The 23,558-nt window shown below is 35.4% G+C and overlaps 1 protein-coding gene and 1 long non-coding RNA gene across 6 annotated transcripts in view; one reads left to right on the forward strand and one right to left on the reverse strand.

Moving 5' to 3' along the window:
- LOC125938404 (uncharacterized) overlaps positions 1-10,511 on the reverse strand; it is a 60,633-nt gene extending 50,122 nt beyond the window's left edge. Inside the window, exon 1 of the long non-coding RNA XR_007462690.1 lies at positions 9,930-10,511. This is a non-coding gene — a long non-coding RNA (uncharacterized LOC125938404). The remainder of the gene's footprint in view (positions 1-9,929) is intronic.
- TSBP1 (testis expressed basic protein 1) overlaps positions 1-23,558 on the forward strand; it is a 217,663-nt gene that overhangs the window by 77,798 nt on the left and 116,307 nt on the right. For 3 of the 5 annotated variants that reach the window (XM_049653493.1, XM_049653494.1, XM_049653495.1), the window contains 2 exons: positions 6,071-6,091; positions 6,784-6,798. In XM_049653493.1, the coding sequence (XP_049509450.1) occupies positions 6,071-6,091; positions 6,784-6,798 (36 nt within the window). Of the gene's footprint in view, positions 1-6,070; positions 6,092-6,783; positions 6,799-11,544; positions 12,632-23,558 lie in introns of those variants that run through there. The other 2 variants (XM_049653497.1, XM_049653496.1) reach the window with 2 other exon arrangements.

The raw sequence follows: 23,558 nt of genomic DNA on the forward strand, positions 1-23,558 counted from the left end.
GGCTAGATCAATTAGGCCAAAGAAATAAAGGCATCCAAACTGCAAAGGAACAAGTAATACTGTCACCATTTGCAGATGATATGATTTAATATATAGAAAATCCCAAAGACTAAAGCCAAAAACTGTTGGAACTAATCAACCATTTCAGTAAAGTTGCAGGATATGAAATCAGCATGCATTATTTCTACACACAAATAATGAAATATCTAAAAGTAATAAAAAAAAAACTATCCCATTCACAACACATCAAAAACAATAAAATACCTAGGAATAAATTTAACCAAGGAAGTGAAAACTACAGGATTTAGCTGAAAGAAATCCAAACAGATACAAATGAAAAAATATCCTATGTTCATGGACTGGAAGAATTAATACTGTTAAAATGCTCATACTACCCAAAGCCATATATCGATTCAATGTAAGACCCACTTAAATACAAACAGCATTTAAGAAATAGACAAAACAGTCCTAAAATTTGTTTGGAACCACAGAAAAACCTGAATAGCCAAAGCAATCTGGGGGGAAGGTAGAGGGGGAGTGGAGGTATCACACTTCCTTAATTTAAACTATACTATAAATAGTAATAGTAATAAAAACTGTACATGAATGTAGACACATAACCAACAGAACAGAGAGTCCAGAATTAAACCCCCACATATAAAGTCAACTAATACTCAAGGAGCCAAAAACAATAGAAAAAGAATAGTCTCTTTAACAATGGTGCTGGGAAAACAAGATAAATACATGCAGAACAACAATAATAGTAGGAGATTTTAACACCCCACTTACATCCAAGGACAGATTATCTAACCAGAAAATCAACAAGGAAACAATGGCTTTGAATGACACACTGGACCAGATAGATTTAACAAATACATTCATGGCATGCCTGAGTGGCTCAGTCGGTTAAGTGTCCGACTGAGGCTCAGGTCATGATCTCACGGTTCGTGAGTTCGAGCCCCATGTCAGGCTCTGGGCTGACAGCTCAGAGCCTGGAGCCCACTTAAGATTCCATGTCAACCACAAGAAAAATCTGGAAAGACCACATATAGCTGGAGGCCAAATAATATGCTACTACACAATGAATGGGTCCACCAGAAAATAAAAGAAAATTTTAGAAGTACATGGAAACAAATGAAAGTGAAAACACAATGGTCCAAAACCTGTGGGATCTGGCAAAAGTGGTTACAAGAAGGAAGTTACTTCAAGAAACAAGAAAAATCTCAAATAAACAAAGTAAACTTACATCTAAAGGAGCAAGAAAAAAACAACAACGAACAAAACCCCAAAGCAGCAGAAGGAAGGAAATTATAAAGATTACAACAGAAATAAATGACATAGAAACTAAAAAAAAAAAAAAATAGATCAATGAAACCAGGAGCTGGTTCTTTGAAAATAAAATCAGTAAGATTGATAAACCTCTGGCCATACTTATCAACAAAAAAAGAGAAAGGACTCAAATAAATAAAATCACAAAGAAGAGAGGAGAAAGAACCAACACCACAGAAATATAATCACAAGAGAATATTAAGAAAAACTATATGCCAAACTATATGCCAACAATTGGACAAACTAGAAGAAATGGATATAAATACCTAGAAACATATAACCTACCAAAACTGAAAGAAGAAATAGAATATCTGAGCAGACTAATATCCAGCAACAAAAATGAATCAGCAATTAAAAAAAAAAAATAACAACAAACGAAAGCCCAGGGTCAGATGGCTTCACAGGCAAATGCTACTAAACATTTAAAGAAGATATATATTCTTCTCAAAATATTCCAAAAAAACAGAAAAGGAAGGAAATTCCAAATTCATTCAAATTCAAATTCATTCCAAATTCATTCAATGAGGCCAGCATTACCAAAACCAGTTAAGGACACCATGAAAAAAAGAGAACTACAGACCAATATTTCTGATAAGCATAGATGCAAAATTCCTCAACAAAATATTAGCAAACCAAATCCAAATCCATTAACAAAATCACTCACCATGACCAAGTGGGATTTATTCCTGGGCTGCAAGGGTGGTCCAATATTTGCAAATAAATCAGTGTGATACATCACATCAATAAGAGAAAGCATAAGAACCATATGACCATTTCAATAGACACAGAAAAAGCATTTGACAAAGTAAATGCTTTTCACGATAAAACAAACCTCAACAAAGTAAGTTTAGAGGAAATATACCTCAACATAATAAAGGGCATATATGAAAAACCCACAGCTAACATCATCCTCAATGGGGAAAAACTGAGAGCTTTTCCCCTAAGGTCAGGAACAAAATAAGGATGTCCACTCTCACTACTTTCATTCAACACACTACTGGAAGTCCTAGCCACAGCAATCAGACAATACAAAGAAATAAAAGACATCCAAATTGATAAGGAAGAAGTAACACTTTCATTATTTTCAGATGACATGATACGATATATAGAAAACCCTAAATATTCCACTAAAAAAAAACTACTAGAACTGAAAAATGAATTCAGTAACATCACAGGATACAAGATCAATGCACAGAAATGTGTTGCATTTCTCTAGACTGGGATAATGAAGAAGCAGAAAGAGAAATTAAGAGGGCAATCCCATTTACAATTGCACCCAAAATAATAAGATACCTAGGCATACATCTAACCAAAGAGGTGAAAGACCTCTATTCTGAAAACAATAAAACACTGATGAAAGAAATTGAAGATAAAACAAATGGAAAGACATTCCATGCTCATGAATTAGAAGAGTAAACACTGTTAAACTATCTATACTTCTCAAAGCAATCTACACATTTAATGCAATCTCCATCAAAATACCAACAGCATTTTTCACAGGGCTAGAATAAACAGTGCTAAAAACTGTACAGAACCACAAAAGACACTGAATAGCCAAAGAAATCTTGAAGAACCAAAGCTGGAGGCTTCGTTTCACAAATTCTAGACTTCAAGTTATATTACAAAGTTGTAGTCATCAAAATAGTATGGTACTGGCACAAAAACAGAAACATAGATCAACAGAACAGAACAGAAAACCCAGAAATAAACCCACAATTATCATCTTCGACAAAAGCAGAAAAGACCATCCAATGGAAAAAAAGACTGTCTCTTCAACAGAGAGTGTTGGGAAAAACTGGACAGCTACATGCAAAAGAATGAACCTGGACCACATTCTTACACCATACACAAAATAAATTCAAACTGGATCGAATTCCTAAATGTGAAACCCGAAACCATACAAATCCTAGAAGAGAACACAGGCAGTAACTTCTTTGACATCAGCTGTAGCAACATTTTTCTAGATACGTCTTCTGAGTCAAGGGAACCAAAGTAAATATAAACTATTGTAACGAAATCAAAATAAAAAGCTGCTACACAGCAAAGGAAACAAGCAACAAAACTAAAAGGCAACCTACAGAATGGGAGACAATATTTACAAATGATATATCTAATAAAGGGTTAGTGTCAAAAACATATAAAGAACTTATAAAATTCAAGGATCAAAAAACAAATACTCCAATTAAAAATGGGCAGAAGACATGAATAGACATTTTTTCCAAAGAAGACATCCAGATGGTCAACATATACGTGAAGAGATTTTCATCATCACTCATCATCAGGGAAATGCAAATCAAAACTACAATGAGATATCACCTCTCACCTGTCAGAATGGCTAAAATCAACAACACAAGAAACAAAAGATGTTAGTGAGGATGTGGAGAAAAAGGAGCACTCATGCACTGTTAGTGGAAAGGCAAACTGGTACAGCCACTGTGGAAAACAATATGGAGGTTACTCAGAAAGTTAAAAATAGAACTACTCTATGATCCAGCAATCTTGCTACTGGGTATTTATCTAAAGAATACAAAAATACTAATTCAACTGGATATATGCACCCCTATGTGTATAGCAGCATTATTTACAATAGCCCAATTATGGAAGTAACCCAAGTGTCCATCAATTGATGAATGGATAAAAGAAGAAGTGAGACTAGAAAGATAGATGATAGACAGAGATAGAGATACCTAGATAAAGACAAAGTGATAACATTCCAATATATATATATATATACATATATATATATATATTGGAATGTTATTCAAATATATATATATATATATATAGGTATATTATTCAACCATAAAAAGAATGAAATATTGCCATTTGCAACAATACGGATGGAGCTGGAGAGTACAATCTTAAGCAGAATAAGTCAGTCAGAGAAAGCTAAATACCATATGATTTCACTTATATGTGGAATTTAAGAAACAAAAGTGCAAAAGGGAAAAAAGAAAAGAGAGACAAACCAAGAAACAGACTTCATTACAGAGAACAAACTGATGCTTACCAGAGGGGAGGTTGGTGGGAAGATAGATTAACAGGCGATGGGGATTAAGGAATGCATTTGTCAGGATGAGTATCTGGTAATGTATGGAATTGCTGAATCACTATATTGTACACCTGGAATTAACATAACACTGTATATTAAGTAACTTGATTAAAAGTAAAAACTAAAAAAAAACATAAAGAACAATTAAATTAAGCCCCTGTCTTACACCACTCACAAAAATTAACTTGAAATGGACCACTGATTTTAACACAGACCCTGATACCATATAGCTCCTAGAAAAAACTGTAGGGAAGAAGCTCCTCAGTGCTGGTCTTGGCATTGATTTTTCTAGACATGACACCAGAAGCACAAACAACAAAAACAAAAACCAACAAGTTGCACTACATCAAACCTAAAGGTTTCCACACATCAACCGAAAAAATTTTAAAAAGGAAAAGACCACCCATGGAATGGGAAAAACTTTTTGCAAACCATATATTAGATAATGCGTTAATATCTAAAATATATAAAGAACTCTTACAACTCCATAACAAAGAAGAATCTGATTGCAAAATTGGCAGAGGAACTAAATAGAAATTTTTCCAAAGACATCCAAGTGGCCAACAGACACATGAAAGAATGGTCAGCAACACTAATCATCAAGAGAAATGCAATCAAAACCATAATGAGATATCAAGTCACACCTGCCAGAATGGCTCTCATCAAGAACACAAGAAGTTAAGTTTTGGCAAGGATACAGAGAAAAGGGAACCGTTGTATACTGTTAGCAGAAATGTAAATTGGCTCAACCGCTATGGAAAACAACATGAAGGTTCATCAAAAAGTTGGCACATATTCTAGGTATATATCCAAAGGAAATGATAACAAGATATCAATAAATACATATACTCTCATATTTACTGCATCATTATTCACAGTAGCCAAGATATGGAAACAATCTAACTGCCCACACCAATGGATGAATGGATAAAGAACATGTGAGATACACACACACACATACACACACACACACACACACACACACACACTGCAATAGTATTTGACCATGAGAAAGGACATCTTTCCATTTGCAACATCATAGACGGACCTTGGGCATATTATGCTGAATGAATAAGTCTGACAGAAGACAAGCACTGTATGGTATCATTTATATGTGGAATCTAACATAGCCAACCTTAGAAAGTAAAATGGCAGTTACCAGGGAATTGCCGGGGAGGGGGGCAAGGACGGGGTTGGACAGGTGTTGTTCAAAGGTACAAACTTGCAACACATAGTAAATAAGCCCTGGAAATCTAATGTATATTATAGTGAACATAGACAATAATATTGTATGATAATCATCAAGCTTGCTAAGAGACCACATCTTAATGATTCTAACCACAAGAAAGGATCATTATGTAATGTGATAGAGGTTCTAATTATTGCCATAATGGCAGTTATATTACTATATACAAATCCATCAAATTTACATGTTATACACTTTAAATTTGTACAATGTTATATGCCAAACATATTTTAATAAAAAATTTTTAAATAAAATAGCTAATCACAAGATCTTTCTAAAAGTACAATAGGCTAAAAGAAGGGGGAGGGAAGATGGAGTTTCCCTATTAATTAAAAGGAACTTCATTGTTTACGACACAGATTCCATCCAGTGCAGAAGCTTGGGGGTTGGTGAAGAAGGAAAAGCCCAACATCTACTGATATTTTTTTCTTTGTCTCTTTCAGTGGACAGTTCTGGAAAAATCAGTAAGTTTGGGTCATTTCTTTGCTTTACCTATTTCTGTGTCCAGAACCTTTGAGTTTTTGTTACTCAATTGTTTTGTATTTCAAGTTCTTTTACCTTAGAAGAGTCAATATTTTAAATAAGTGATTTTCTCATACTTTGATTTCCCCTTTTCTATCTCCCTTTTGGAACAAAATACAATGGTCTTGTATTATATCTTGGTTATTTACTACCAAAGATTATTAGGAGCATATATTCCCAGCTAGTTTACCACAAGGCATCTGTTTTCTTTGTGGTATCATCTGGCAATGGATAATTTTTACTAAAAAAAGAAATTCACCTAAAATTGACATATAAAGAATAAATGTCAGGACAAGATGGTGATTTTGATAAATAACCAACAATACACATTTATTTTCAAACTGATCTAGAAGAGAGTGGGTTAAAAAATGATTTGTGACAGAACAATGAAAGTAGGAAGTGCAATCATTTGAATTTTGATAAAATAGATATTCCCTACCTAAGTATTCAATGAATGCTCTGTGAAGTAGGATGTGGAGCCTTTGCACTCCTGAGGGTGAAACAGAGGGATATTTTACAATGCCTGGAGGTCCTGCTTCTGCATTCACCTATATAGGGTATTCTTGGAAGTAGGGTTTTCCTTGAGTTAGAAAATTCACACTGATTGATTAATCTTCTGTGTTTTATTTTTTAGCACTAACTCCTATGGGTAAGTTCTTTATTCTCAACTGTGAAATTTTACATTGTTTATAGGTATTTTCTGGACTTGCTGTTTCTACTCCCAAAATAGAGACTTGTGTTTCTAAGGTTATTTTAAATGTTCCCATCCTCGAGAATCTTCCAATATTTTAAATTACTACTTTTAGAGATACTGCTGCAGAGGAGATGAAGTTCATAGAAAAGGATGCCATCATCTCTGGCCATCTTCTAGGCTCTGAAAAACAATCTCCTTTCTGACTCCCAGCAAAATATAATGAAAGAAAGATTGGTTCCTAAATTCTGTTGAGTTCTTTGCTGGTAATTGAGAACTCTTTTTTAGTTATAAGTGAAGGCTCACTGAATCATACTAATAGAAAAAGTAGTTAAGAACAAAACTTTATTTTTTCTTGGCTTCTAAGTAACTTTACTTTTGAGGAATAGTAGGCATTGAGCACCTACTATATACTGTATACTCTGCTAGGCATTTTCAAAAACAGTATCTCATTTTTACCATAGCCTGCCTGGTAGCTATTGTTATTCCCCACTTTACAGATCAGTAAATTGGCTCAGACACTTGACCAAGATTAAGGAGTTGGTAAGAAGCAGTGTCAGGATCTAAACCTAGGACTTCCCATCTCCAAAGTACATACTCTTCCCACACCAACACATTGCCTTCTTTACTGAACCACAAATGCCTTTTTGGTGATTAGTCCTGAAACCATATCTATAAATAAAATGTTTGTTAATATAAAGGTACTTCCACTAGTGAAGCTATATAATTAAATGTACACAGAAGAACCATTTTAAAAATAAAAGACGTCCCATTTAAATCAATGTTGGGCTTTTAACTGTCTTCTAAATTCAGATTTCTTATTAGGATTGTGTAATGCCTCAGCTCTTCAAGACAATCATATGAAACAGAATAATAATTCTTAAAACTCTGTAAATATACAATCATAAGAAGCAAGTAAAACTTAAATTTAGTAAGATACAGTTCAAGAATCTCAAACACTGTAAATACCGACAAACACAAAATATGCCTTTATATTCAGTCTTTCTTCTTTTTCAGTTCACACTAGAAGGAGAGTGGGTTTGTGAGTGGCAGTGGGGAGTTGGAGGAGGTGAAGTTAAAAGGGACAATTGTTTTCTTTGGATTTATAGTACAAGAAACAATATGCATTCAAGCAATCATGACATATCTACATTCTTCATATGCCCTCCCCACATGGGGAAGGTGATAAGTGTATGTTTTCCTTATAAAACGAAAGAGGGCTTTTGAGAAGGGATCATAGGCCAAGTCCCTCCCTGGAGGTGAATTCATTTTTAATGAATATGCTTTTTTTTTAATTGCCAGAACAAAAATCAGTTCAATCTTTTAAAATGCTTTCTTGTAAAAGATATATTCTTGTTGACAATATTTCAAACATATTCTTCTCAATTGATATTTTTAGCAAAAAGTGATTAAGGTTTAATTCATTGTTCAAAAAAGATTTAAGACAGAACAGTGCATCAAATTCACCACCCTCTCAAGTTAAGTCTCTTTATTTCTCACCTCCACAATCAGCTAATTAAGTATATGATTTTTTTTTAATGCTAATTCATGGCCTGAGATCTATAATGAGTCATCTCCTTAATGCTGAACAGATCTTTATGGTCTAGACAGCTCCCTGATAGCCAGTGGATTAAGAACCTAATAGGATTAGTTTTGTTGTTTCCTTTGTGATACAGAAGCTTTTGATCTTGAGTTTAAATAAAAATAATAATAAACATTAAGAAAATAAAAATTAAAAAATTTAATGTTTATTTATTTTTGAGAGAGAGAAAGACAGAGTGTGAGTGGGGGAGGGGCAGAGACAGAGGGAGACACACAATCTGATGCAGGCTCCAGGCTCTGAGCTGTCAGCACGGAGCCCGACACGGGGCTTGAACCCACAAACCGTGAGATCATGACCTGAGCTGAAGTTGGATGCTTAACCGACTGAGCCATCCAGGCGCCCCTAAAATAAAAGTTTTTTAAAAGAACCCAATAGGATTAGTTTCCTAATAAAGGCCATAGTCTAGTTGCTGCATTATTTTAAGTATTGCATAATTAGAATTATTACTATGATCGCTAATTCATCTTTCAGCTTTAACAAAAATTAATCCAGTTTAAAATCTTTAAGCAGCCTGAATACAATACAATGACCGCCAAGGTCTTGATTAAATCTTTCCCTTAAAATTAGAATTTTGCTGTACAGGTTACTATCTGCAGTAAACGGACTTTGAGCCAGGACTTACAAATATTTATACTATGGAGATTATGAGATCCAAAGGGAAAAAAAGATGTATGCACTATCTAAAAATTTAAAAGAAGGGAGAGAAGAACTTAGAATTTGGTGGACTAATGATTTGTGGCTTACTTCTGCAATGCTATTAAGTTCAAGATGGAAAATATACAGCAAAAACACTAAACCAAGGATATGAAGATACTATTAGAAATGACTAGAAGTACTTTTCAGTTTAGTGGGAAAAAGAATAAAATTCTTTAAAATTCTGTAAAATTAGGAAAAGTGTAGCTAGAATAGACATTGATTGTTTCATCAAACCCTAGAATATTTACCTTTGATTAACAAAATCCATACAATTTAGGAGATAAAGTTTGCTTAAAATGAGTCCTGCAGTAATATACACAGTACGAAACGTGAAACAAATACTCCCAAGAGATGGTATAAAACTAAAAATATTCCCATATTTGAAAAAACCCAGCTTGTTTAAGAGTACATTCCACAGAATTTGTCAGGTTGGAAGCATCAGTGGAAACACATACTCTTCTCCACACCACACACCACACACCACACCCCCCGCTTCAAAAATAAGTAGCCACTGGTGGTACTGTCAGGTATCAGAATATTGTGAACTCTTTCTCAGTACAAAAATGCTTAGGATATATTACCACTGATTTTCATTAGTAAATTGGAAATGAGTTTGTCTAGAATAAAATGTCGGTACTCATAGCTTATTAAATAAGCACTAGGGAGGAAAAAATACACAGAAGGTTCAGAAAGCATTATTGCAAGATTCTTACTGTTTTTATTTTGGTGCCAGTTGAAAATATCAAACAGAAAGCACTAAACTGCAGCATCCCGTCGGATTTATAGTTACCTTATTACCTAACGTAGGAATGTCTCACTTTTTACAACTTGTTATTCAGTTGTGTGTGGATCAGTATTTCAGACGTCAAACCCTAAACATACCAAAAGGCTGTCTCTGTAACAAAAAAAAAAAAAAAAAGAGTCAACTTTTAAGTAAGAAATCTTCCGGTGATGCAATTTACCATTCCCCTAAAGTATTTGGTTGGAACTAAGAATGCCTTATCTTGATAGATCAGAGAGAGTTTTTGCCTGTATTATCTCATTTGGTAGTAGTAATGGCCAATACTTACTGCACTACTCACCATGTTCCATGCACTGTACTGAGTGCTTTACTTAGATAATATTATTTAATCCTCATAACACTTCGGTGAAGTAGCTACTACTATTGCTCCCATTTTGCAGATAAGAAAGTAAAGTTTGCCCAAGTTAGTTAGGTATGAAGCCAGGATTTGAAGCAGTCTGTCTGTAAAAGCCATGCTCCTTAAACATTTGTCTAGAATCTTTAAATTACTCTACAAAGTGGGCAGAGCAGTAAGTCTTTAGGGAGTAACTGATTACATTAGGGAGTAGCCCAAATAAACCCAGCTGGCAAGAATACTAAACCCAAGTGTTCTGATTCAGCTTTTAAATTCAGTATCCTTTCTACTGCATTAAATATTTAAATAGGTTTTCTTAAGGCAAGGCATCCCATTGCTTCACAGCAAGAACCCACAGAATTCTTCTTAGTAGCATAGATAATTTTTTTTCTTAATCCGGGGAACCAAATCACTAAAAAAAAGAAGAAAAAAAAAAAGCAGAAGCTAACAAATTCAAGTTTATTAGATCTCACAGAAATTGAGAAACAGCAGAGCTAACTGACCTATACTTGGAAAAAGGGACCAGAAACTCGTGAGTTTGCAGGTATCATAAGAAGCAGTCTAAAGTATCGGTTAAGACTGAACTCTGGAGTCTGACTCTTCAGGCTCAAATCCCAGCTCCACCACTTACTAATTCTATGACCATATTCACATTCATTTAAGCTTTTTGTACCTCAAGTTTCTTCATCTGTAAAATGGGGATAATAAAATGCCCTATATGGTTGTTGTGAGGATTAAATGAGTTAATAGTTCATATAAAATGCTCAGAACACTGAGTGCCTGATGTACGGTGAGCACCCAATAATTATCAGCTAGTACTATTATTACTTTTGAATAATGAGATATCCTTATAGTCAATATGCAGTGCATATTTAGAGTTTTTTTTCTATTTTAAGAAACAATTATTGCTTATTTCCAAACTTTTTTCTACAAATAAATTCCATTTCTTTTCAGAATACATTCTCCTCTAGCTATTAAGCATTAATCATTAGCCATAATATACTGAACAAATGCCAGCCAGTTCATTTATAGTACATTTTAGCTCTTCTTTGATTAATATTCCAGTTTATTGAAGAAAGTCTGGAATATTACCAATACTTACACAATTTTAAGTGCAGAGTTCCACCATTTTCTACTTCCAGGAAATCTCAAGTTATCTCCGGTTTGTCATCTTTAAGACAAAAAATAAAGAAACGAATATCAGGGGGAAAGTAGGAATAAAGAGAAAGTACCTGATATCTGAAATGTGCACTTTTGTTGTGTGCTCAGTTATATTTCCAGGTTACACGGATGCACAAGTTGCAAAAAAATCAGATTTCAAGGCCCAGATTCTAAAAAATGAAGGCACTACAAACACTGAGAACAGCCAAGAAGAAAACAAGAAAACATTAAAGAAGAAAATCTTATTTACAGATTCTGATGAATCCTTGACCTTAAGGCACAAAACAGAGTCAAAAAGCAAAGCAAAAGGCATTGAGTTGGAGGACGGTGAGATAGGTATGGAGGTTGAGAAAAAGGAAAGTGACACCACGATGCTGGGAGAAGAAGACCAAATAAAGGGGCGTGACATAGGAATACCAATAGGAGAGGAAGCCCAAGTAAAGAGAAGTGAATCCAGAATACCACAAGAACAGGAAGCCCAAGTAAAGATGAATGACACTGGGACACCACAGGGACAGGGGTTTCAAATAAAGCAGAGTGAGTTAAGAACACAAGAAGGACAGGGGTCTCAAGTAGAGAAGAGTGAGTCCAAAATACCACAAGAGCAGGAGTCTCAAGTAGAGAAGAGTGAGTCTGAAATACCACAAACACAGGGCTCCCAAATAGAGAAGAGTGACACCAGAATACCACAAAGACAGGAGTCCCAAGTAAAGAAGAGTGAGTCTAGAATGCCACAAGCACAAGGGTCCCAAGTAAAAAAAGAGAGTTCTGAGAACAAAGGAAAGCAGGACAAAGACAAGGGAGATGCAAGGAAGAAGAAAGATACAGGAGAAAATGATACTATGAAGAAAAGTGATGAAGGAAAGCCCAAAGTTAAAGGAAAGAAAGAATTAGAAGTCAAGGGTAAAAAAACAGAAGGTTCAGTAAGGGGCAAAGTCAACTGATTATTATGATTCCCATCCTCCAAATACAAGTCATAACCCAGTTATTGCCTAAATGGATCATAATTACAGAATCCCTTTAATTTATACATCCACAGAGTGTCTACTGTAGTTCTTTCACCATTTTTAGTCCTCTCAGCCACAAATCTCAGCTTCCAATTGTTTGTTTTCTAAGTTGATAATTATGACTTAATCAAGAAAGACTGGATACTTTCTGAAATAAACATTTTGACTAAAGAAATGTATAATTTTCTTTGACAACTATTACATTAATTCAGCCTAACCAATCAACCAACCAGGGCTTCTCATAAAACACTTTTTTTTATTTTTTTAAAAAAATTTTTTATTAACATTTATTTATTTTTGAGACAGAGAGAGACAGAGCATGAACAGGGAGGGACAGAGAGAGAGAGAGAGACACAGAATGTGAAACGGGCTCCAGGCTCTGAGCTGTCAGCACAGAGCCTGACGCAGGGCTCGAACTCACGGACTGTGAGATCATGACCTGAGCCGAAGTCGAACGCCCAACCGACTGAGCCACCCAGGCGCCCCAAAACATTTTGATTAAAGAAATGTATAATCTCCTTTGACAACTACTACATTAACTTAGTGATAGACTAACCAATCAATGCTCCTGATGGTAGGCTGAATGTTCACGAGCACTCTTCCAGCAGTAATGGGTACATAAAAATATAAGTCAAGCTCCTTTGCAATCAAGTAGGGTTTAACACATACAGTGATACAATATATGTATACATGCCAATTTTTTAAAAGTAAAATCTGAGTGTCGAAATGTAGTTTAGATGGATAGTATAATACAAGTTAGCAACCTGTTGGAATGAGAAGATTAAGGGGATAACAGCTTCATGGAGAAAGGAATGGTGGTAGATAGGTCTCAAAAGATGGATAAGATGTTGCTACACTGAGTGAGGTAGGAAGAGTACAAAAAAAGGCAAAGGGATTCAAAACTGCCACACCACACTCTAGGAGAAGTAGGCAATTATGTGACATAGGCTCATGAGAAGCATTCTAGAGTACTATTTTGAAAAGGAGGGTTAGAGAAGATACTGAAGAATATGAAAAACAAGCCAGGAATTTATATTTTACTCATCAGGCAACTGGAAGCCTTCTGGGGTATTTGGGAAGTACAGTTAGGTGAATAAGGTTGCATTACCAATGTGTTAATCTCGTGATTGCACAAAATACACTGAAGAGGAGCAATGCCATAGGTAGCAAATCTAGTAAAGAGGTGTTTGGAGTAATAAGTGATGGAAACAGAATAAATAGAAGGGGTAGATATGAACTGTTTTTCAAAGAAGAAATCATTACCTCATGATGACTAACCAAATATGAGCAAGGAAAAGAAATAAAAACAACTGATGACTCCCTAACTCTTGAAACTGGACGAGAGAAAATCAATAACTAGGACCTAGTGTGTGGCACAGGGAGGGAAAAACAAATTGCTGAGTTTAAGGGAACAAACTAACACTTGTCGTTTGATAGGGGGTCTGAAGTCAATCCAGTAGAGATAATGTGAAGCCACAGAGTAAATGAGTTCCCCAAAAAAGAAAGTACAAAGCTAGCAAAAGCACAGGTCCAAGAACTGGGCCTGTTAGATATAATAGGTTGAAGAAAAAAATTAAGGTATGGGAAGATGTAAGGAATACCTGTAGAACAAATGTTCTGATAATTAAAGAAGATGAGAATTTAGAGAAAGGGTGTTTAAAGGATAGCCAAGATTTCAAGGAGAGAAAGGACAGAAAAAGACCACTGTGGCTGCTATCTGGAGGTGACTGATGAACTTCCAAAGAGAGGCAACCAGGGGAAGGAATGGAAGAAGGCAGAAAATAGAAACACAAGCAAGTAGCTGCAGGATATGCCTTTCAATAAAACCAATTTTAGTCTGCTTTTTAAGTATTGTTTTTAGGAATTTCATCTTTATAGTACTCTATTCTGTGCTAGTTGGCCCATAGTCTGAATATTACATTGAGTTCTGTCAGAGGATGTGGATCAAGTACAGGGCCTTCAGAAGAGAAGGGCTATGATGCAAAGGGATTCAAATCCTTTCAAGTGAGCAGTTTTACCTAGTGCAGAAAACACAGAAGAACACAATGAGAATTATCTTCATATACTAGATTATGATTATAGATTAGATTAGAATTTTTGTATGGCTCCCAAGAAAATAAGGAAATAAGAATAGAAGAAATAAGAAATTAAGGAAATAAGAAAATAAGGAAAATAAGAGTAGAAGGATCCAAGTAACAAATCTGTATCCCAGTATAAGGGCAAGTGGGATCCCTAAAAGTGCTGGAGGGAGAGCTTAAGATTGCAATAATCACTGGGTGGAAATGCTGCAGAGGAGATTTTTAGGAATCAGCTGGGTAGTTGGAGCAGGTAATCTTTATGGTTCCTTTAAAATATAAGCCCATAATTCAAAGTATAAAATTCTTTTGGACTAACTAGATGTCTTCCAATGAACCTTTCACACTAATCTAATATGCTAGGATTCTTTAGAGGTTTCCTCCTCTCTCTCTCTCTCTCTCTCTCTCTCTCTCTCACACACACACACACACACACACAAAGAGAAATTAGACTTTAGTCCCTGCTGCCCAAAGTATAAAACATTTCATAAATATACCTAACCACAAGCTAAAGAAAGCAGTTCCATAACTTCTAGCACAATCCAAACCACTACACGGATCTCTACTGTGTGCCCAGAGTCCTGCCACAGGTCTAGAAGCCTAAGTCAATTTTAGAAGTCACAAAACCCTGAGGCCTTTGATGAACCACATAGATTTAGCAAAACTGAACTGAAAAAAAAAGGAGGGGAGAGACGGGAGGACAAATATGAACATGAGATTTTTATATTGTAAATTACTTCTATGTCTCTGGAATATACACATTACAGATTTTATCAGTATTAGTTGACATATCTCTTACATATATTATGCTGTTACCAGGGGAAAATGTGACCAGAAGGCTTTTCATATAGTTAAAAATATTTAGGTTTTCATGATCCTATATAATTTTCTACAGCTCTCTCTGGTCCATCTGGCAGCAAGCTATTAGGTTTTAGAGCTATAACAAAAGCAGCTTTTCTCAGATTTCTGCTAAAAAGCACAGATCCTATCAAGGCAACTACTGAAAAGCAGTAAGACTTTAGCGAACATGCTTATTAGCTGGCTACATATCTGAATGTATACCCCACTGAACAAAGGATTCAGAAGAGATGGATCCATTGAATCTTCCCTGTATCTTCTCCATAACATCTAACTTGCAGTCAAAACATTTTCATTCCCAGCAAGTCTTGAAGGCAAATAAGTCACATAATAGGAAACACCAACTATCATAACCATATATGCTATTCTCTAAAGGCCATCAAAAAGCAGGCCAGTTAAAAACAATTGCTAAATTTCCCTTAAAGAAACAGGCATGGAAATCTTAAAGGATCCCAGAAAAAGGAAGGGGAGCTATCAGAACAATACCATGTTTACCAAAATAATGCAAATACTAGGAAAATGAATAAAGATATGCAATTTTCAGAAATTTGGATATAAAGATAGTCAAGTGGGACTTAAAAAAATCAACGGTAAATTTTGTTTCACACATAAGCCAATATAAACATCACCTCCCCTGTTCACAGATGCCCTGTTTAGATCTTAAAAGTTCTCATCACAAGGAAAAAATCTTTAACTATCTAAGATGACAGATGTTAACTAAACTTATTCTTGTGATCATTTCACAATATGTACATATATCATTAGGTTGTACACCTTAAACGTACATAATGTTGTATGACAGTTACATCTCCACAAAACTGGGGGGAGGGCAAAGGAATCAAGTCTTACACCTCAAATATGTGCAGTTTTTATTGTCAGTTTTACCTGAATAAAGACAGAAAGAAAAAAGAATGAATGGAAGTCTTACCATAAGTCATTTTACGTGTGGGAAAAAGCATATGTAAAGCAGGAAAATGACTTTAGAGATAACAAAGCTGAAGAAATGCCAAGATAGGGGTGCCTGGGTGGCTGAGTCCATTGGGTGTCCAACTCTTGATTTCGGCTCATGTTCGTGGGAGCAAGCCCTTGGTTAGGCTCTGCACTAACAACATGAAGCCTGCCTAGGATTCTCTCTCCCACTCTCTCTCCCCCACTCCTCTGCTCACACATGCTCTCTCTCAAAATAAAACAAACATTTAAAAACACCATAAAATTAGTCATAATTATATTTAATTACACTTAAATACATTTAATTATATTTATTTTGACTTATTCATATATTTACTAATCTATTTGCTCACTATTTCTCCTTGTATCTTAATCCTTGCTTTGTGGATTGATTTCCTTCTTCTAGACATGCATCCTTTATGTTTTTTATCCAGGTCTATGAATAATAAACTCCTTTGACTTTTTATGAAAAATTTTTCAACTTCACTTTCATTATCAAATAATATCTTTGCTGACTAAGGAATTCTGGGTTGGCAATTTATTTTCTCTAAGCTAATTGAAGTTACTATCCATTGTCTTTTGGCCTTTGTTTTTGCTCTTTACAAATCCTCTAAATACCCAGTTTGGAAGTTACTTTGGCATTTTCTGACTGCTGACATTTAGAATTTTCTCTTTGTTTCGGTGTTCCAGTTTCACTACTATGTATGCAGTACATTCTCATTATTCCTGCTTTGAAAGTACTCATCTGAAACCTTCAGAGTCATGTCTTTTATCAATTTTGAAAAATTCTTGGACATCGTCTCTTTGAACTTTTGTTTTCCTCCATGCTTTCTACATTCTCCTTCTGGAACCCATATTAAATGGATTTTGGACCTTCTCATTCAAATCTCTTTCTGTTAACCTTGCTCTCATATTTTAAAACTCTCTCCGTAATGAAATATAGGTCCTTTCCTCAGGTCTGCCTTGCAGTTCATTATTTGTCTCTTCAGTATCTATGTTCTGAGCAGCTCATTGAGTTTTTAGTCACTTAGTAACATTTATCATTTCTAGAAGTCCCATTTAATCCTCCTAATGGTTTATCCGTGTGTGTGTCTTGGACTTTTTTATGGTTTTTATTCTCTTAATTCTCTTCATGATTGTGCTATAGTAAATATTGGTAAACTTTTTCTGTAAATGGTTAGATAATAAATAATTTTCAGCTTTGCAAGCCGTACACTCTCTATCTCAACTACTAAACTTTATAGTTATAATGCAAACGTAGCTATAGGCAGCATATAAACCACTGGGCATGGCTGGATTTTGCCTGTGGTGGGCTGCATTTGACCCATGGGCCAGAGTTTGCCAACTCTTACTCTATTATCTCAAATTCATAAAGTACTGATCATCCTTTCCAATCCTAGTTTGCTGTCAGCAACTTTGTCAAATGCTATTTCTACATCCTATTGAGTACCATAAAAATTTCCTTTTATTTTGTTGATATTAAGAATTACATTAGTTGATATGATTTTTAAATGTCACACCAACTTTGTATGACTGGCTCATAGTGTAGTAAACTCTTCATGTATTGCTGGATTCAAAAATATTTTATTAAGGAATTTTCCATCTACGTTCATAAAGGGATATTGGTCTAATTTACTTCCCTTATAATTAGTCTTTCTTTGGTGTTGGTAATGTTGACCTAGTAAAATTAGTAGGAAGATGTTCAGTCTTCTATTTTCTGATAAAGTTTTTATAGAATTGGTATTATTTCTTCTTCAAATATTTAACAGAATTCATAGTGAATCTGTGTGGATCCAAAGTTTTCTTTGTTGGAAGGGAACGTTTTCAGTTGGGAATGCAATTTGAATCAGGACTACAGAAATACTCAAATTTGTGTCTTTCAAGGGACACGTCCATTTCATTTTAGTTGTCAGGTTTATTGGCCTAAAGTTATTCACAATACCTCCCTATCTAAAGGATCTGTAGTGACTGCCCCTTTTCATTCCTGATATTGGTAACTGTGTCATGTCTTTTCTCAATAATCTAACTCTAGAGGTTTATCAATTGAATTAATATTTTTAAATAGCTTTTGATTACATTAGTTTTGTTTCATTAATTTCTGCTCTTTTGTTAGTCCTTCTTTCTGCCTATTTTGGGTTTATTTACTAGTTTCATAAATTTGCTAGTTTCATAAATTTAAATCATTGGTTTTGACTTTATTCTTTGCTAAAGTAAAAAGTTAAGGTTATAAATGTCCCTCAACACTGCTTTAGCTGCATACCAAATATTTTGATATGTTGTATTTTCATTTCTATTTAAAATATTTTTTAATTTTTCTTTATTAATTTATTTTTAATTTCTTCTTTAACTTATGGGTTCCCAGTATTTGGGGGTTTTTTTTTCCCAGATATATTTCTGTTATTGATTAGTAACTTAAAACTGTTGTTACATTTACAACATACACACAATTTCAGTCTTCTTAAATTTACTGAGACTTGTTTTATGGCCAATCTTATATAGTCGATCTTAGTGAATGCACTTAGTGAATCTTAGTGTTAAGTGGATTTTCTATAAATGTCAATTAGGACTCAGTTGACTGATAACATTGTTCTTCTATATCCTTATTAATTTTCTGCCTATTTATCAATTAATGTTAGAGGAGTGATGAAATACCCCATCTAAAATTTTAATGTGTTTATTTCTCCCTTTGATTTGTTAGTTTTGGATATACACACATCTGCTATTGGTATCTCTTCTTGATTTTTACCACTTTATCACTAGAAATTGTCCCTGTTTAACTCTGGTAATATTCCTTGTTGTGATTTCTAGTTTGATATTAATGTAACTACTCCAACTTTATGATTAGTTTTTTCATGGTGTATCTTTTTCTGTCATTTTAATCTGTCTGTATCTTTATAATAAAGGATTATTTTCCTTAATGAGCATATAGTTGGTCTTACTTTTTTTTAACCTACAGTCTCTGTCTTTCAAATGGAGTGTTTATGCCATTCGTATATAATGTGATTATTGATATGCTGGGATCATGTCTACCATTTCAGTATTTGCTTTCTATTTACCCATCTGCTCTTTGGGCCTTTGTCCTCTTTTCCTGCTTCATTACAGATTAATTGGATACTACTTAATGTTTCCAGTGTGTCTCAACTATTTACCTACTATTAATCTTTTTCTTGGTGTATGCTACAGGATTTAATATATATGTGTGTGTATGTTTGTGTATTCATGTGTGTAAGTGTGTGTCTTTAATTTACTATGGTCTACCCTCAATGATATATCACTTTATATATAATGTAAGAACCTTAACTATATTTCCATTTTCCCATTCCTATCTTTTGTGACATTTTTATTATATATTTCACTTCCACATGTATTTTAAACTGCATGATACATTATTACTATTTTGTTAGTCAATTATTTTATTTAAAAAATTTTTAAGAGAAAACAAGATATAGATATATAGAGAGATATGTATACACACACACACACATATTAACCAATTCTAGAATTCCTCTTTCTGCTGTGTGGTTCTTTTTTCTTAGTTTTTTAAAATATTTATTCATTTTTGGGAGGGAGAAAGACACAGCACGAGGAGGGGAAAGGTAGAGAGAGAGGGAGACACAGAATCCGAAGCAGGCGCCAGGCTCTGAGCTGTCAGCACAGAGCCCGACACAAGGCTCAAACTCATATAAGCCATGAGATCATGACCTGAGCCGAAGTCAGACATAGCTGACTGAGCCACCCAGGTGCCCCATCTGCTGTGTGATTCTTAATTTAAATCTAGTATAAATTTTTGTTTTCACTTTGGAACTTCTTTATTATGTTCTACATGAAAGTTTGCTGTACACAAATTCACCTTTTACCAATTACAAAAAAATCCATTTCACCTTCAGATTTTGGGGTTTTTTTTTTTAATTTTTAATGTTTATTTTTGAGAGAGAGAGACACAGCATGAGCAGGGTAGGGGAAATAGAGAGGGAGACACAGAATCTGAAGCAGGCTCCAGGCTCTGTGCTGACAGCTCAGACATGGGGCTTGAACTCACAAACTGTGAGATCATCACCTGAGTTGAAGTCGGACACTTAACCGACTGAGCCACCCAGGTGCCCCACACATTCCGTTTTGAAAGATATTGTTTCTGAGTGTAGAATTCTAAGTTGACTTCTTTCCCAGTACTTTAAAGATGCTATTCCACTGACTTTGGCTTTAGAAGATTCTGACAAGATATCTATGACAGTATTTATGTTTGTTCTTCTGTGTGCAATGTGACTTTTTTCCTCAGACTGCTTTAAAGATTTTGTCTTTATTGCTGAATTTATTACGTACCTTGGTGTAGCTTTCTTCATATCCTTCTCCTTGAGATTTATTGAGCATCATGGACCTATGAGTTTAGTTTTCTACAAATCTGAAAAATCTCTTGACCATTATTTCTTTAAGTATTTTTTTTCTGTCTCCACCTCCATTCCCTATCATTTCTGGAACTGTGGAATTACAAATCTAGAATAACACATAAATTAGACTGTTGAATACTGTCCCAAAGATCACTAAGACTGTTCAATTTTTTTCCTCTTTGTGCTTGTATTGCATATTATCTATTGTAATGTCTTCAAGTTCACTGGCCTTTTCTGTTGTTCTGCCTAATTGCTATTAATCCTACCCATTACTTTTTACCTTATATATATACTCTTTTATCACTAAAAGTTGCATCGGGTTTTTTTTAACTTTTAATTTCTCTCCTCACAATGTTCACATTTTTCTTTAAATAATATATAATAGATGTTTTAATGTCTTTTTTGCTTACTTTCTTTGTTTCATTAAACTCCATGTTGCCTGTTGTCCAATGACTGATAACACTGATTTATTTTTTCCAGTTGACTAGTTGTTTACTGTGGAAAAGAAAATCCAATCTGTTACTCCATCATGGCTCAAAGCAGAAATCTTTCATTATCATTTTTATATGCATTTCTGTGACTGCTACATTTTCATGTTTATTAGCTATTTGGATAGGCTCTTTTAAAAATGGCTCAAGCATCTTGGCCATTATTAGTGGGCTGTCTCTTTTACTTACTGACGGTGAATATTGTTCATATAGCTAATTAAGTATCTTATTTCATTTATATGTGATGTATGTGTTTTCTCCAACTCTCTGGCTTACTTTTTCAATCATTTAATGATTTCCTTTGATAAATACAAATTCTTCATTATAACATGATCCCTATCTTTTCTTATTATTAATGTTTTTTGTGTACTATTCAAGAAAGATTTTCCTACCCTTAGTCCATGAAGATCTGCTCATACACTATTTTCAAGAAGCTATATTGTCTTATCTTCAATACATTTAGATCTATAATCCAACTAGAATTTTTTTTTCTCCCAGATATCCAGTTAACCCAACATCATTTGAAAAGACTTTTCTAACCCATAGTTCTGTATTGCACCATTTGTTACAAATCAATTGTGGGTCTACTGCAGGGCTTTTCTGTTCCATTGATCAATAAATTTTTACCTTTGCACCAACATCACACTTTTTTTACAGCCGTTTTGAAATGTGCCCAGCCATTATGTGAAAGAGACTAATTTCTTAATTTTAAAGCATTGACCTAAAGTGCATGTGCCTGTTGGATATTCTCTGGGGATGGACACTGGTGACTACCATCTTCCTATTCTCCTCCCATCTTGCTAAAGTCAGTGGGTACCATCTTCTTCCCATTTTTTCCTTTTCTTTGTTTCTATTTCTTCTTTTTTTTTATGTTTATTTGTTTTTGAGAGAGAGAGAGAGAGAGAGAGGCAGAGTGTGAGCAGGGGAGAAGCAGAGAGAGAGGGAGACACAGAATCCAAAGCAGGCTCTAAGCTCTGAGCTGTCAGCACAAAGCCCAACGTGGGGCTCGGGGCTCGAACCCATAAACCGTGACCTGAGCTGAAGTCGGACACTTAAATGACTGAGCCATCCAGGCACCCCTCTTACTTCTTTTTTTAAAAATGTTTACTTGTCTATTTTGAGACAGAGAGCACATGCACGGGAAAGGGAGGGGCAGAGAGAGACAGAGAGAGAGAGAGAGAGAGAGAGAGGATACCCAGCAGGCTCCAGCTAACCGCCTGGAGCCCCACGTGAGGCTTGATATCAGGAATCATGAGATCATGACCTGAGACGAAATCAAGAGCCTGATGCTTACCAACTAAGCCACCCAGGAGCCCCTTTCTTCTTCCTTTTTTAATCTCTTTTTTCTTTTTTCTTTTTATGACCCTCCCTTGGTCCCTTTTAGCCAATGGACACCATCTTTGCACTCTCCCTCTGGCACACTACAGTGCCAGTATCTACCAGAGGGGAGTTTCTACACACATCTTGTGCTTCAGTTTGTTTTTTACCTAGTGACCCAGGTTTTGCAACTGCTGCCCAGAGGATGCCACCTGCTTGCCTGGCTCTGGAGACCATGGAGGCTTGCTTTCCTGGGTTCCATGAGACTTTAACAATTGGAGAAACAGCTTGAGGCAGACTACCAAGCCCAAGGCACTGCAGAGACAGCAGACTGAAATAATACCCCCAGTCCTTCCGAGAAAGAGCCTTATTTGCTTGTTCAGGACCTTTGGCCTCAGGGACGTGCTCTAGTTTGATATACTTTAGGAGCCTACAGAGGTGCTCTCAGGGAATGGAGGCCAGTGGATATAATCTTTGTGCTTTCCCTCTGCCTTGCTCCAGCTCACTGGTATCTTACAGAAAGGAGCCTATACCCTTCTCTGGTACCCGGATATTTGCGGCTACAAGGGAACACTTCTACATCACCTGGCTTTGGGGACCAGCAGGGCCCATTCACACAAGTCCCACAGGGTTGTAACCAATGAAGAAAGGGCTCTTAAACAGTTACTACCTCCAAGGCAGAGCAACAAACTCAGGAGCTTCATCTTTCTGTGACAGACTGAGAGGGACAGGATGCTAGTTAAACATATATCTAAGAGCTGACTGTAAACCTTTCCTGAGACTTCAGCAGGTAAGCACTATCTTCAGAGTAGTAGCATCTCTCAGTGGGGAGCTCTTATATATGCCTAGTGTCCCTCTTTTTATATCTGGTGCCCTGGTTTTTGCATCCAGTGCCCAGGGGACACCTGTTTGTCACCTGGCTCTGAGGGCCAAGAGAGCTTGCCTTCCTGGGTCCCATGAGACTGTAACATTCAGAGATAGCTCTTGGTAGGCTATAACCCCAGTGTATTGCACGGACAGCACTGAAACACAACCCCAGCCTTT

The sequence above is a fragment of the Panthera uncia genome (assembly GCF_023721935.1).
Source record: "Panthera uncia isolate 11264 chromosome B2 unlocalized genomic scaffold, Puncia_PCG_1.0 HiC_scaffold_24, whole genome shotgun sequence".
In the NCBI taxonomy this organism is placed as follows: domain Eukaryota; kingdom Metazoa; phylum Chordata; class Mammalia; order Carnivora; family Felidae; genus Panthera; species Panthera uncia.